The sequence below is a fragment of the Coturnix japonica genome, chromosome 8, assembly GCF_001577835.2.
Source record: "Coturnix japonica isolate 7356 chromosome 8, Coturnix japonica 2.1, whole genome shotgun sequence".
NCBI classification, from domain to species: Eukaryota; Metazoa; Chordata; class Aves; order Galliformes; family Phasianidae; genus Coturnix; species Coturnix japonica.
In genome coordinates this window covers 11542589-11557727 of record NC_029523.1, presented here as the reverse complement: position 1 = coordinate 11557727, position 15139 = coordinate 11542589, and the positions used below count along the sequence as shown (strand labels likewise).

The 15139-nt window shown below is 39.3% G+C and overlaps 2 protein-coding genes across 9 annotated transcripts in view; both read left to right on the top strand.

The window, feature by feature from the left end:
* TLCD4 (TLC domain containing 4) overlaps positions 1-6745 on the top strand; it is a 38865-nt gene extending 32120 nt beyond the window's left edge. For all 7 annotated transcript variants that reach the window (XM_015870220.2, XM_015870216.2, XM_015870217.2 and 4 more), the window contains one exon: positions 642-6745. In XM_015870220.2, the coding sequence (XP_015725706.1) occupies positions 642-957 (316 nt within the window). In that variant the 3' untranslated portion in view covers positions 958-6745. The remainder of the gene's footprint in view (positions 1-641) is intronic.
* Positions 6746-7363: 618 nt separating this feature from the next.
* On the top strand, positions 7364-13853 carry LOC107317472 (cytochrome c-type heme lyase). 2 transcript variants are annotated; one of them, XM_015870215.2, is made up of 7 exons: positions 7364-7475; positions 7885-8035; positions 8711-8859; positions 9457-9605; positions 10679-10798; positions 11418-11504; positions 11739-12148. In XM_015870215.2, the coding sequence occupies exons 2-7, from the start codon at positions 7918-7920 to the stop codon at positions 11935-11937; spliced, it is 822 nt and encodes a 273-aa protein (XP_015725701.1). In that variant the 5' UTR covers positions 7364-7475; positions 7885-7917; the 3' UTR covers positions 11938-12148. The 2 variants fall into 2 exon arrangements, with proteins under 2 accessions (XP_015725701.1, XP_015725699.1); XM_015870213.2 differs by lacking the exon at positions 7364-7475 and adding an exon at positions 7492-7603 and having other exon boundaries at positions 11739-13853.
* Positions 13854-15139: the final 1286 nt, after the last annotated feature.

The window sequence follows — 15139 nt, the reverse complement described above, 5'->3', positions numbered from 1 at the left end:
CTTCCATTGTTGCTCAATTTTTCCTCACACTTATTTATTATGTGTGAATGTGTCTCCAATTATAGGAGGGAGAGAAGGTTCTTTAATATACGTGTGCCTGACAGCAAGATTAAGACACAATATGTGATTTGCAATGGCTGGTTCTGAAGTTGTGATTTAGGGCTAAACAAGAGTCAGAAAATTCCATATTTATGAAATGTTATACCTCTATTTCGATTACCATATCAAACACAATGTTAAGATTGCTTTCAGGGGAGAACTATTTTTTAATTGCCTATTGATGCAAATTATAATAAAAAACAATACATTTGAATTTACTACCTTAAAAGTAACTTTAAATTATAGTGCAGTAGTCATTGGCAAACATAGTGGTCTTGAGCTGACTTACAATTTGGACTGGGATTTTCTATGTGTTGTTCTACATGTAATGTTCTTGGTATCACACGGTGTTTAATTGGGAGAAAATAAAAGCCAAGCAGAAGAATTTACAAGGTAATCCAAGAAACTTAGAAATACAAGCAATAACTAAGAAGTGCAAGGTAGAAGCAATAAAAAAATACATGCTTAATTAAGAGAAATAAAATCTTCTTCAATTAAGTGGACTTAAGTGTGCCTGCCATCTGTGAATACTTCTTTTGCAGGTGGTTTTTTGAAGTACTGGGATATCCCAAATCTTCAAAGGCTAACATGATCAATGGTGTGCTGATGACAGTTGTGTTCTTCGTGGTGAGGATTGCCGTCATGCCTATGTATTACAGCCGTGTATTTTCTTCGTTTGGAACTGAGGGTTTCCAGAGATTAGGATTTGCAGCCCAGAGCGCCTGGATTATCTCAAGTGTTGTCTTGGATGTTATGAACTTGATGTGGATGGTCAAAATTACAAAAGGTTGCTACAAAGTTATTTGTCTTGTTGGACGGGAGGAAGCAAAAACTCATAAGAATGGAAAATCTGACTAGAGATCATATGCATAAACAGAAATTTCTGCTATGAAAATAATTTGGGTTCACTGAACCAGTGCACATTTCTGCCATGGAATGCTCCTCTTAAGGAAACAAGGTATTACCTCTGTACTGACCTTACTCTTTCCCTAGCCACACTGCCTGCGCACCCAGGGCCACGCTTTAAGGATCTTCTCCAATGAGGAATAGAAGCAAACGTTCACAGAAAGGAGCGCTACGTGTTCTGAGCACTTAAACTACTGAAATGAGGAGGGAGCAGACTGGTTACTTGGCTGTTGTCCACCAGTGTGTTTGAAGTGTTTCACTCAGGTTTCTCAGATTAATGTGTTTTATAAATCTAGTGAATATTGATATCTCTCTTTTATAAAAGCATAAACAAAACTCCCCAAACTCATGATACGGTGCAATTTTTCCTGGCAAGTTTCTATATTTCCTCCTAGGAATAATGATCAAGATTTCAATCTTGAGAACTTTTTAATTTTTGCAAGAGATGCTAAAAGTCTAGCTCTGATTCTGTGAAGTCTTTTACTGCTTTTTGTTCTGCCTTGTATGAATGCAAACCACTTGGGGAAATCTATGAAATAATTTTCTCTAAAATGCTGTATTATAAGACCGTAAGAGATATCTTAAGAGTGGTTAAAATTCTCTGATTTTTATAGGAAGGATTCACTTCTGCTTTTTTAGATTACATGTAAGAGCACATCTACTAAATCAGCCGTGGAAACGAGTTCATCAGTTAGTATGGTAAATGATGTTTGGGAACAGCATAATTCTTAGTGGAGTGCTTTTTTGCTTTGCTGCTGCTGCCTATGAGAAGTATTGCAGCTCTGCTCAGAGTTAACCACTGACTTTAAAGATATGGAGCTGACTTAGAAAAAGATAAAATTATTCTGTAATGTGCCATGGAACTCACAATGAGCCTTTTTTTTTTTTTTTAATCACACAAGTGACCCATATATGATATAATGGTATATGATACGATGGCTGATTATTATCATCACGTTTTCCTTGTTAATCACATTTGAGCTGTTGACAAAAGAAGATTCTTGAATTAACGGTGCCAAACTTCTTTCAAGCCTTGACATACAGTGACAGTTCACACCTGTAGGCACAACATTCTGTTTTCAGAACCACATATTTGTCAGTAGGAACTCAGTTCCTCCTTCTACAGGCTTCAAACTTGGTGGACATTGGAGAGAAATCTTACTGCCTAGGAGGAATGCTCTCGATCCAAATTGTATTATAACTGGAGGAAATTCTGTTCTTTTATTTTTTGTAATGATTTTGAGAGCAGTATTTGTGTATACTTTTGGTTTTGTTTTGCTTGTTTTTAATCATATCTGAACTGAGTTTGATCAACTTCTGTTTGCTTCTTGCCTTTTTTTTAGTTATTACTTTTGAACATCGTGTTGTTAGTTATACCTTCTAACAAGGTGTGCTAAACATACATGTTTGCACTCAGTACTTCAGTGCACATACCAAGTGTTGTAGCAGACTGTGTGTAAGCAATTTATTTTTAAACAAAGAGATATTTATCCTGCGTGGGATATTCTTTTTCCTTTTCTTCTGTTCCCCTTAACAAAGCTTTGTGGAATCAGCCCTTACCTCTGCAGATCACAGTGTTGTTGCACCAACGCTACGATGCTGCTGGGTGAGAAACAGGGTTTGTCTCCCAGGAATCAGATGTCAGTGAGCCCCAGAGAGAACCCCATGGACTGTAGTGCCTTATAGCCAAGGCAGCTGTGTTGAGTTCCCAGCTCCAGGGATGTCAGAGTATTGTTTGAGATGCACAATACTGGCTTTTATCCGCTTGGTTTCACTGGGCAGATGTTTTCCAGTACAGTTTCCAAGCCTGCCCTCTTGAGGGTGATGTCAAAGATTGCTTGTTCTGTTCTACAGTCACCTTCAAATTAAGTAAATTCAAACATTTTGGAGAATGTGCTTGAAAGTGGAAGCATTCTTTTATTGTATTTGGGAAGTAGGATGAAAAACTGATACGGAAGGTGAGCTGAAGCAGCTTTTAAGATGACAACCCATGAAAACTTCTCAAAATTCATTTCCACTTTAGTCTTTGACATCTCGGTATCGTTTTGTTTTGCTTTGTTCTCAGCGCAGAGCATTCACTAAAGCAGTCAGTTTTCTTCTAGATAGATTTGTGCATTATAGGGGGGAAGTCAAGCTGTAATGAAGTTGTTTTATAAGTAGACTGGAAAACAAACAAGCGGAAAAACAAGCCTGCAGAGTACATAATGGGCAACAATGCGAAATAGAAGGGCATTGAGATACTTAGAATGTGCAATGTTTTGGATTGCTGCATGAAATTAATGTAATTTAAACAGTATTTTATGATGCATTCGGTTTCATTTTTCTATCGTGACATTACAGTGTGTTACTGTTCAGTCTGGATGCATCCATCATGTGTGAGAAGGCAACTTACTAAGGAAAAAACATTATTAACACCTGTATATTTAGCAAGTACTGTAGTCAGCAGTTTGCACAATTGTGCTGTAATGAACACATTAGGATAGAGCACTCTTACCTGCCACTAAAGGCTTATAATACAGCAAATTACATGGCCTTGGCACCTTTTTTTTTTCAATTACACTTTCTTAATTTAAAAATGATGCTGAGATGTTGACATCATATAGTGTTGCAAGCTTGTCTCTTTGCTTTTCTTATGCAAGAAGTGCATGATTAGTAGGATTTTCATAAATGCTATCTCCGGAATCTAATATTACTTTAATAGTGGCTTGAAACTTCTATTTTAACACTTGCATTGTAAAGCAGACAGTTGGTGTATCACCAGGTGTCTTTGCTACGGATGTATTGAATGGGTGGAATTAGCTTAGAAAAAATGCTCAAAAATCATATTTTTTTTGTATTCTTCAGTACCCCCATACATAAAATTAGAGTGGTGGTCAAGGGAGTGTCCATTTGTACCAGTAGGACTGTGTGAAAGTATGAAAGTTTCTCTTCTCTATGGTTTTACTTTTTCATCAGAAGATGAATAAATACTGCTCTCAGAGCTACTGTAGGTCAAATTTTGCTTTTATAATTGGTTTGTGGAAGCATTGCTTGCAAAGAGGAAAAGTACTTTGAATCCTCATGTTCTTGGTGAGTGTTTGGGTGGATTTCAATGAAGTCAAGAGCCGTATTGCTACAGAGGTGTTTCATGGGTATCTGTACGCATTCTTCAGAGGTAGGAATTTTATCTCTGAAATCTACTCTGCCTCTATAAGTAAATGCTCTATTGGGTGAGCTCAACACTTTCTTAATTGCTTAAAAATGGAATCCACTGAATAATGAAAGATGCTTTATGAGCAGGAAAAATGAGAGGAGCTGATGTTTATAAAATCTTATCAATTCCAAATTTTATGTCAAAGTTTATTACAAAAGAAATTAATTACAATGTCTGGATGATTATCACTTCCATCTTTACGTTAGAAATTATGGCAAAGCATTATTCATACTGCAAAATTAATGCTAACCTCTGAGTAAAAGCTTACACAAGTGAGCAAATACATTCAAGCACGTTGAAAGAATAGAGGTGGAGGGGATGCTGAGTACAGCTGCTGCTGTGGTTGACACATTGGTAGAATGATGAGCAGCAGAAAGATGATGTATTTCTATATCTCTGCAATGGTGCAAACTGAAACTTTAACATTTATTTTCAAGCTGTATAAAAAGGCTTCTAAGTTGTTGATTGCTGTGTGAAGAGGATCCATGTGTGTTCAAGTGTATGTACATAAGAACTTTCTGTGAAAGGTCTTCTAGTAGAAAAGTTTGTGAAATTGTTTTGTAAAGCTTCTGCTGAGCCATTCAGAAGAAAACAAAGGGCTGACTGAAAATTACTCCAGCTTAAGATCTATTACAGCCTTCACCAATGGGGAAAGCCTGGTAGAGGGGAACTAGAATTCAGAAGAGCAATACAATTGTAGAAGGCTATTAGAAGAATGTGCAGCCCTCTTTCCTGGTTGTAATAGCCTTCCATAGAACTTAACTAAAGGGACTTCACAAGGCGGGACTTGTTCCTGCTAGAGTGTCTCTATCCATGGAATGCATTTGACAGCTGGAGGAAGAGCAGTACTTTGCTGTTGAGCTCCTGGCACCAGTCAAATGGAAAAAATAAAAATTAAAAAAAAAAAAAAGGATAATATTTACTAACTTTAATATTCATCCAGACCCTGGGTGAAATCTCTTTGCTGGACAGGTGAAGGTCTGATGATTTTCTGATCACAACTTGAAAGGTCTTTTTATGGAGGAAAGAGAGAAAGATGCATTGCTCGGGATGTTTGGAGCTCTGGGATTAAGCATCAAATCAATACTTTTAGGTGATAACATGATTTCTTATCCATTTAAAATCTCTACTAGCTACCTCCTTTGGCATTCTTGCTCTATTTATAATAACCAAGCACTTTATAGCTCAGTAAAGAATGGAAGGTAGCTATGAAGAATAACTTGTATTATTCGAAATAAGGAACATTTTCTCAAAATTCCTTCTGAGATCAGTTTCATGGTGTGGTGTCCTAAGAGGGCAAGTGATAGCAATGTACATACATTTTTAATCTACTTGTAATATAAAGGAAATGTCCTTAAGAGAGTGGTTTATGAGGAGTTTGGCATGCCTTGGTATCAACCGTATGATTCAGTGTGCTATTTATAACTTCTTAGTCATTGACGTTGAAAATATAAAAGCAAATAAAATATTCTGTAGTGTATCTTTATTTTTAATCTGTGTGTGGGATGTCAAAAACTGTTCTTGTCTTGTGGACGGCACATGCCTTTATGAGCCTTTAAATACTGAAGTACATGAGAATCTGCACCCAAGTGGAACATGTTGCATGGAAATTGTCTTCTAAGTTTTACAGTTTTGTTATTGAAAAGATTCTGAACATTTAAATGCAACATTTAAATATCAACAGAGAGCTCTAATACAGAGCATACCACTTTGAATGCAATGCAGGAGTTGCTGGTTTTGTTCATTGTAACACTATTCAAGTTTAACAAGAGAAATCCATTATACGGTAGGGAGAGGGAGGAAAAGGGCTAATGCTGAGCTCTGGTATAATTTGCACACTTAATAAGCATACATGCAAATATCCTGGGTTTGTTTCTATCGTGCATAAACCAAACAGTGTTTAATGTCTGCAGATACCTATATGGGGTGAATAATTTAACGTGTAAGCACAGTTAGACTGATGCAAAAGCAAATTACAATCTGTTGGGAACAAGTGAGTTATGATTTAGTCATAAGTAATAGTCTGTGATTAAGAAATGTTCATGTCATCTTCAAGAGAGACTCGATAAATACAGTACACCTGAGCTGGGTGTAGAGCAAAGGTGAAACCTGGATGTTCTTCCAGACTGATTTCTGGGAAACCACGACAATCTGGTGTGTGGAGTAAAGACTAACACCGTCACCTAATATTGGGATTGTATTAGCAAATAGTAACGTGGGCCGATTGTAGTAGCGATCCTTATCACTGCACAAGAACTTAGGAATGCAATATAGTAACTCTGAAGATCGGTTACAGCAGTGAACAGGTGTAGTAAGGTGAATGGTTAAATACGATGTGTTTAAATCTTCTTTTTGCTACAAAAGTTCTGAATTGTGTTTGCATTTCAGTATGCCGTGGAGCATTTTGTGTTTGGTTTGAACAGTCTAGGAGCTTGCATTTTTCTGGCTGACTTTTTTTTTCTTTGATATATGCAATAATGTCGATGAGCAATAAATTGCATGTTGTATGCAAGGCATTGTTACTTCATAATAAACAAAAGGAACAGAGCTGCTTATTCTGTGAATTTTTCCTTCTAATTGCGCTAGTAGCTTAGGTACCTATAGTGATAAATGCATTGTGAAAGAATGGTTTGCTTTGGGTTTTGCTGAGAAACAGTTGGCTCGTACTATACACCTTGCTTGAGAAATATATGGGGAGGGGGGGGGAGAAGAAGGAGCCTAAGCCAGGTGTGTTGGGGTGGGTGGACTTAGGAAGGGTGAAATGCTGTGTAGGGCCTCAGTGCAGCCAGAAAGGTGACCTCAACTATAGACTGTTGTGTATTGTGGAAAAACTTAAGTTTATATCAGATAGTATTGACTATATCATCATGTGTTATAATAGCACATTTCATTATGTAAGCTAAACGCTTCTCTTCAGGCTGTGGGTATGAAGAGCTACTGCCATCTGTGCGTTATAGATGCCATGCATTACACAGTCCTTTCCATAATATTGAGATAGGCTCTTCGGTTCCTTGTTTTGCTTGTTTTACATCTCTGCAGTGGATATCTGTCACCGTGCTCCCTGGCAGCGCAGTGGGGCTCCGCCCGCAGCGCGGCGCTGTGAGGACCGGCCGCCTCCTACCGGCAGCTCCCGGCACGGCCCACCCCACCCCGGGCACGGCGGCGGCCCCGCGGTGGGAGGAGGAAGCGGCTGTTGTACGCAAGCGCGGGGCGGAGGGCCGCTCTCGCGAGGCGCGGTGCCGCCCCGGGGTCGCCGTAGGGCGCGGGCCGTGCTGAGGTGAGGGCGGGGGGAAGGGAGGGACGCGACGCGAGGCGGGAGGCGGCGGGAGCTGCGGTGGGGCGCAGGACGTGGCGCCGGGCCCGGCCCGGATTGGCGAAGGAAGGCGGGCCTGACCTTGCCTGAGGGTGAGTGCGGTCACGGGGTGGGTTACGGGTCACTGGTGGCTGGGGAGGCGAGGCCCGGGGCCGGGGAAGGGGCCTGAGTGTAGCGTCCCTCCTGTCCTCACTACGCCCTTCGTGCTGCGGAGGCCGTGGATGTTTATTTAGACGCTGCGTTTACTGCTCGCAGCAGTTTTTTGTTATTTATTTTGGGTGTGTTTTGTGATGCCGCGGTGTATTTATGTGTGCATTCATTATAACAAATATAGGTTTGCTTTATAGGTAGTTTCTTTTTTTCTTTTCTTTAGAAAGCTGAACTAAAAAGCCCCGTTTTGGCAGTCATGGGTCTGTCTGCATCCTCCCCAGCGGCCACAGCTCAGTCAGCAGCTGAGCCGGCCAAGCAGCCCCAGGCTGCCTCTCCACCTTCAGAATGCCCCATGCATCGGGAGAAAATGAGAGGTAACTGTGCTTGAAAGCTAATGAAGTTAGCTCCTTACTCTGAAAACTCAAAGGTGTTTGTCAGGAAAGAGAAACAACTGCATTAAACACCTGAGCCTGTCCCCCACCCAAGGTTACGCAGGTAGCAGTTGATGACAAGATATCAGCTATCCCCAGTAGGGACCCAGAGAGGCAACCTGCTGCAGAACCCATGGGCTGCTCCTGTTTGCCTTTCTCCAGAGTGGCCCTGCAGGGATTTGGGGCCAGATTGGTGCCCATGTCCCTTTGGGGCTGGTCTCTGGGTGCAGATGGTTGTGCATAAGGGAGGGGCAGCAGAAGGGTGCGATCAGGACAGTGTCTGGGGAAGGATGATGTCAGCTCTTTGTTGGCACAACAAACACAAGTTGGATTCACGTTCTTTAGAAATCTTGGTGATGAACTCCTTGGTATAGCAGCCAGCATGGAGCAGGGCGTAAGCGTTCAAGGCCTGTGTGAGAAGCCTAGGTTTAAGCGTGGTGTTGGGTGCTGAAACAGGCAAGACAAAAGTATTTATGAAAGTTGGAAAGTGTTCTAAAACTCCAAACAAAAATTGAAGTAGCGATCTTGTATTAGCATTCACTGAACCGTTCCCCATCTGTCATGTTTTAGAGACTTCATTTTGCAACAAAATGTATAGTGCTTTCTCCTGTGTTTCAGGTTGTCCAATGCGCATGAAGGCTTCTGAGCGTAGGGCTGAGAACACAGACGATGTTCCTGCACATCAGGAAAGAGCGTATGAATACGTAGCATGTCCTGTGAAGTCTGGGGCATCTCAAGTGAACGATGACATAGATCCCAGCAATATGGTAACTTTCACTTAGTTCAGATGTTTTCTTCAGTCTCGTTTCTTGCTGAAGTGCCAAAAATGTAAATACCGATACTGTCTAAAGTGGGAACTCTGGCAATTAATGTTCTTTTTTCCATTTTAAACCTGCTTTTTCTGATTGTGTATCCAAATATTTTTATACAGGGCTCAAGAGTCTTCTTCAAAGTTGAATCATTTTTGACAAAAGGTGGTTTTACAGTTTCTAAATGTTTTATGCCATATATTCCTATTTGTTACTTGCATGTGTGGTTCTTAAGTTACATCTTAAGGCTCTGAGCAATAGTGGTGTGGCAAGTTCTCGTTCAGGTCTTTCCGACATTTTGTCTGATTACAAAAGGAGTGCAGGTTTGAAAGCTGAAGTTGAGACAAAAAGTGTCCTTTGGTCTTCAGATGACAAACTCACACAGAGCATTCTGTTGTGAAAAGGAGAGATGACTTCAGTGGATTTAATGTGGAGGCTCAACTTCTTGATCTTGGCAGTGGCTGCTTAATTATTGCTTTATTTTTTTCTTAAATACTTAATACTTTCTAGTTTGGTTTTGCTACTGTTGTTCAGGTGATTCTCTGTGTTTTCTAGATGCCTCCTCCTAATCAGCTGCCATCTCCAGATCAACCATTTCCATTGTCAACTGTTAGAGAAGAATCTTCCATTCCGAGGGCACACTCTGACAAGAAATGGGTCTATCCTTCAGAGCAGATGTTTTGGAATGCAATGCTAAGAAAAGGGTAAATACACTGAATTACCAGCTGAAGTCTGCGTGAGCCTGAGATTTATGAAATAGCATCATTAGTTATTATTCATAGATGCTATTTAAGTGTTTCAAGCAGGAAGCAATTAACTTTCATTTGTTAAAAAAAAAAAAACTGCTATTTAAAAAAAAATAAGCTTTAATGTTATGTGTGAGCTGATCTCAAAGTCTGTCCTCCCCCATCATCAGCAAGGTGGCTGACGATGTCAAGGCAGCTGCTACTGACTTTAAAGTCACTTGGCATAGGTGCCAGCAGGCTTTGTATGGCTACCTACCTCCAGATGCAGGAGGCTTCAGTCTAATCCTGTAAACTGATTCCTTGAATCCAGGAGCATTGATTTGACTCTGTAATACTGCTAACAATTTGAAAATTAGAATTGTTTGACTTGTAGATGTTTTCTGCTTAAAACTTCAGTGTAGGCAAGATCCAACTGAATGAGAAGTGACTCACTGGCCTACAAAAATCTGCTGCGGCTTCTGCATTACTTTATTTGTTTGTCACTTTGAAACATATCAACTTTAAATGCAATTACTATTAAAACAGCAGTGATTCTTTAATACTGTGTTTTGATGCTGAAGACGCCATGAGCAGTTTGTACTGAACACACAGATTTTTATCCTGTAAATGCTTAAAAGTATTCAGTCTTAGGACTTTTGTGCATTAAGAACACAAGTGGGATTTTTTGTAAGCGTTTTTACTAATACTGTGGATGTGCCGTTGTTTGCACATCCTGATAACTTTCTGATCCAATTAAGCTGTTAATTTAGCTACCCAGAAGTTGTGGATCTCTGTGATGATAACTTAGATAACTATCTGTTTACACAGAAAATGAAGTGGTTCTCAGGATGCTTAAGCAGATGAGCCAGAAGTTTCCATTGTTGCTTTTTGTCTTTGCATGAATGCTTAGATGTCTTGACTGGATGTCCATCCAATAAATAAGGAATATGGAGCAGTTACATGGTAATACTTGTTGGAATACGGAGGAGTTACACAGTAATACTTGTTAGAATATGGAGGAGTTACACAGTAATACTTGTCTTATTTTTTAGGTGGAGGTGGAAAGACGATGACATAACAAGTGAAGACATGACTAACATCATTAAGATTCACAATCAAAATAATGAGCAAGCTTGGAAGGAGATTTTGAAGTGGGAAGCTCTTCATGCTACGTACGTACACGTGAAATGAGAAGCAAATCATTTGGTTTAGCATTTGCTTTTGTAATTGCTTCAAAGTAGACTTCGTAGTTTTCATAAAAATATTCTGGTGTTGATACGTTTCAAAAGTTTCGGTCTTCTGTGATCTCCCATTTTGATAGTGAGGCAGGAAGCTTACTTGTAAGGGATGACTAGAACTGAATCATTACACTGACAAAATGGATCAACCATCTAGTTGTGTGGTATATTACATGGATTTGGAGGAAAAAACATCTTATTGTGTCTGGTTGAAGATTACCTTATTTCTGTCTTTGTTATGAAAAAGGCGAGGGGCGTAAACTTTGTTTAGAAGGGACTGGTGTCACTTTAGATCCTTGTTCCTAGAAGATACAGGCTAGTTAAAGATGGTGTGACTAGAAATGGTACTTTGAAATTCCATGACCTTTGGTGCAGAGTGGTTTCCTTTATGATTTTCTGCTCTTTAATTGTTTTCACTTCTGTAACCTGTTACATTTGTGGATGAGAGCTTCTCTGTTGGTAAGTTAGAACAATACTGTGGAGCATATCATTTAAAGTTAGACTTTGTTTCAAGAAGTAGAAACTATTATCTCTGTTCTAATTGTGTTTGTAGGGAATGTCCCTGTGGACCGTCCCTGATGCGGTTTGGAGGCAAAGCGAAGGAGTATTCACCAAGAGCCAGAATACGATCATGGATGGGGTACGTTGGCAAGAAAATAGGACTGCTGGTCAAAAGGAAAGGTAGAGAGGCATGTCTGGAGATACACTGTAGAAGTAATTTAGAGATGATACGAAAGTGGAATTACAGGTTATAATCACCAGAAGTTTCATGTAGTAGTAGGGATCTTATGCCAGAATCTGAATAAATAAGTCTTGCTTCCACTCCCTCTCCCAGGCTCATAAAACATTGCATTTTTCTGCACTATCTTTCCAGATACGAACTTCCCTTTGACAGACATGACTGGATTGTTGACCGATGTGGAAAAGAAGTGCGATACGTTATCGATTACTATGACGGTGGTGCAGTAGATAAGAACTACCAGTTCACTATCCTGGATGTTCGTCCTGCGTTTGATTCTCTGTCAGCTGTGTGGGACAGAATGAAGGTAGCTTGGTGGCGTTGGACTTCTTAATTACTCCTGTTATGTGTGATCAAAAAGAACAACCACTTCCCTCTGAGGTTTGAGAATATGTGGACAGTAGGACGTGAGATAGAAGTTCAGTGGAACTGTGTTTATTTTTGTCACCACTGTTCTTTGTGGGGGCATGACAAGGATGAAGAAATGCATTGTTAAGTATACCAGTGCTTTATGATGCTATAAATTATATAATAAAAGTACAGAAACAAAAACACTTAATTTTCTTAAGATGTGGGAAATCTTTTATTTTGTTACAAGTCTTGCCTAAGATTTCCTTCTTTCCTTTCATGCCTGTGGTGCTGTACCAAATACATGAGGTTTCTGGTTCTGACTGTGGTTTTGAGTATTACTTAAAAAATAGCAAAAACTGGAAGTTTCATGAATGGTTGCCCTTAGTTACAGTATTAGCGTACTCAGATAATAGAGCATGAAAGTTGTGGACTGTTACGAATTGCATGTTTTACTACGTATTGAAAACTACAAGCTTGTTTTTACATTGGCACTTTACCTGTTCAAATACATCTCCTCAGAAAAATCTATTCTGTTAAAGAAGTGCGAGTATTACAGTGTGAGTGTTTCTAGAAGCTTTCAGTTGAATATATAGAGAGTATACTTACGCCTTAATTTGCTGTTTATCTTTGAACAGAACAGCTGATTGTTAGAGGCAGGAAATGAGTGTATTGGTTTGGTTGCTCTTAAAACAACATTTCTCAAAGGAGATAAGGTTGATCTCTAATGAGTATTTATTTAATCATTTAAGTAGTTTGTTTTCTGACGTAAGAAAGTTGTATTCTTTTTGGTGCACTTGTGTGTATCCAAAATGTGAGTCAACATTTTGCAAGTAAGCAGGGTTGAGTTGAGTGTTTTCTGAGAGTGATGCTTGTTAATGCAGTGTGATGTTTGTACCTAATGAGGAAAATGAAACTACTTTCTGTTTCTTTTTTTTAAAGTCTTCCACTGTAATAACTATAAATTTGCATGGCTTGGTAAATTTCAGTTGCCGCATACTTGAAATTACGTTACTCCTCCCTTTGAGCATACAGTACTGTTGAGGGTAAGACCTCCATGCAAAAGACTCGGGAACTGAAATAACCAAATACTGCATTGTAGTTTCTTAAGCCAGAGTTTCTTCTTGTAATTTGGAAGTTTGAACTGGCAACCAGCTGTACCTTAATTTTCTGAAAGTGCTTATTGTTCACTGATAACAGAAGCTTTTTTCTTTCTCCCAAGGGGAGAACACCTCACTGCGTCAGTAAAGTAACTCTTCTCATTTAGGAAAATAATCAGGGAAGCTTCCATATTTCATGGTACTAATGGAGACTAATGACTCCCACTTCACAGGCAACTATCTGTGGGGTCAGAATAAAACTTACCCAGAAGTCCAGAATTCTAAGAAATAACTCCTACTTTTATCTTTTTCCAGTTTCCCTATTACTTTTCCCCTTTTTTTCAGAAGTTTGTGTGTGTGTTAATAAAAACAGTTTAAAGCAAGAAACCTCAAGCCTCAGTCTGAATAGGCAGTATATATGCAAGATACAAGAAGTGTGTGACCTTCTATGAAGCACTGTATCTGACAGTGAAAGAGCTGCTCCTTTCAGTTCTGACAGAAAAGACAGAAGATTTTTGAGGTCAGCTTTTTGAGTTTTATGTACGCATTTGGTAACTTGATCTACGCACAATGGAGTGAGCATTTTGGTAGCTTCAAAATGGCAAGTCTGCACTGTTGGTTTTGGACACAACGTTAAGTGTGTTATGAAAACTGTAATTGCTACTAAATCTGATGGATGTTTCATGCTGCTTCATGAGTTTGCTATCTTCTGTTTCATCTTTCCTAGCATCAGAGTTGTTCTTCTCCATGCTGCTTTGTCATTCAAACCAAAAGGAGAATCAAATAAATATACTTTTCTTAACTTTGGTATTTGTGATTATATTTCTATCTCTAAGAATCGTTAATATTAGCTCTCGCATGTGCCAAATGAGATAAGTTCTTTAGGCCATTACAGCAGAACTTTAAACATGTACTACTCATATTTAGGTGAAGAGAGAATCAAAAAGGAAGGACAGCCTTAAGTGTTAGCCAGCTAAACCTGCAGGTTTCAGAACAAGGATATAAGACAACAAATATGTTCATTCTCAGTCCAGCTAAATTCTGCAGAAAGGAAGGTTTAAGATTTGGGGATTTTTTTTTAGCAATCATTAGGAATTAATGAAGTTTATATTCTACAAACAGTGAGGCTTAAGGAAAACTGCAGTTCTCTGTTTTAGGTTGTCTACAGTTCACCTGTGTTCTGCTTTACCACATCCAAGCTCTCCTTCACCTGTTGTATTTGGTTCTTATATTTAAAACAGCTGCTCTGCAGTTGAAAATGTGTTCTTCAAAGATACTGTGTTGAGAAACTGCAGTCTCTGTTGGTTCTGTCATGATCAGTGGAAAAGGACTCTGGCATAGCAGTCCAACTGTAATTAGATCTTGGTATGTAGGTCTTGTATATGTATCCAGGAGTAATGCTGATCTTCCTGGAGTGTGAGACTGTCTGCATTCATCTCCTCTGGCCTCTTGCCATTGCATTGCTTCAGGCGGCTGCCCTGCAGTTAGGGTGCCTGGCACTGTGCTGCCAGTCTTAAGGAACACCAAACATGCCTGCTGTGCTTTCCCTGCTAAGTGATGGCCTAGTTCTCTGCTTTTCTACATTGTGTACTCAGCATCTGGCTGACATGAATGCCTTGTAACTAGTGTTAATTCACAGCCTTGTCCTGGGATACCTGTAATTCCTTGACACGTGAAATCATGTGATATTTTACCACTGTGTTGTATTAGGCAATTTGGAAAGGGGGATGTATCTCTTATCAACTTTCTTTTCCCCCCCATAGAAATAATTCTTCCTCCTTTTCAGTGTTGTGCCAACAGTCCGAGCTCTTGAAGAATTTTGCATCCACACCATAGAATTTCTTCTATGTAGAAGAAAGGAATTGTATTCCTGGTAAAAAGGTATTATATATATATATATATATATATGTATGTATATACACACACACACACATATATTATGTATATATATATATATTTAACTGCCAAAGGTAAGTGTCCTGTATTACTGTTTTTAAGTTGCCATGTGGTAGGGATACATCAGTTTAGTGTAAAGGGGGACAGTAACGCCAATTACATAATGCATTCACCCTCAGGACTTCAGTGTGC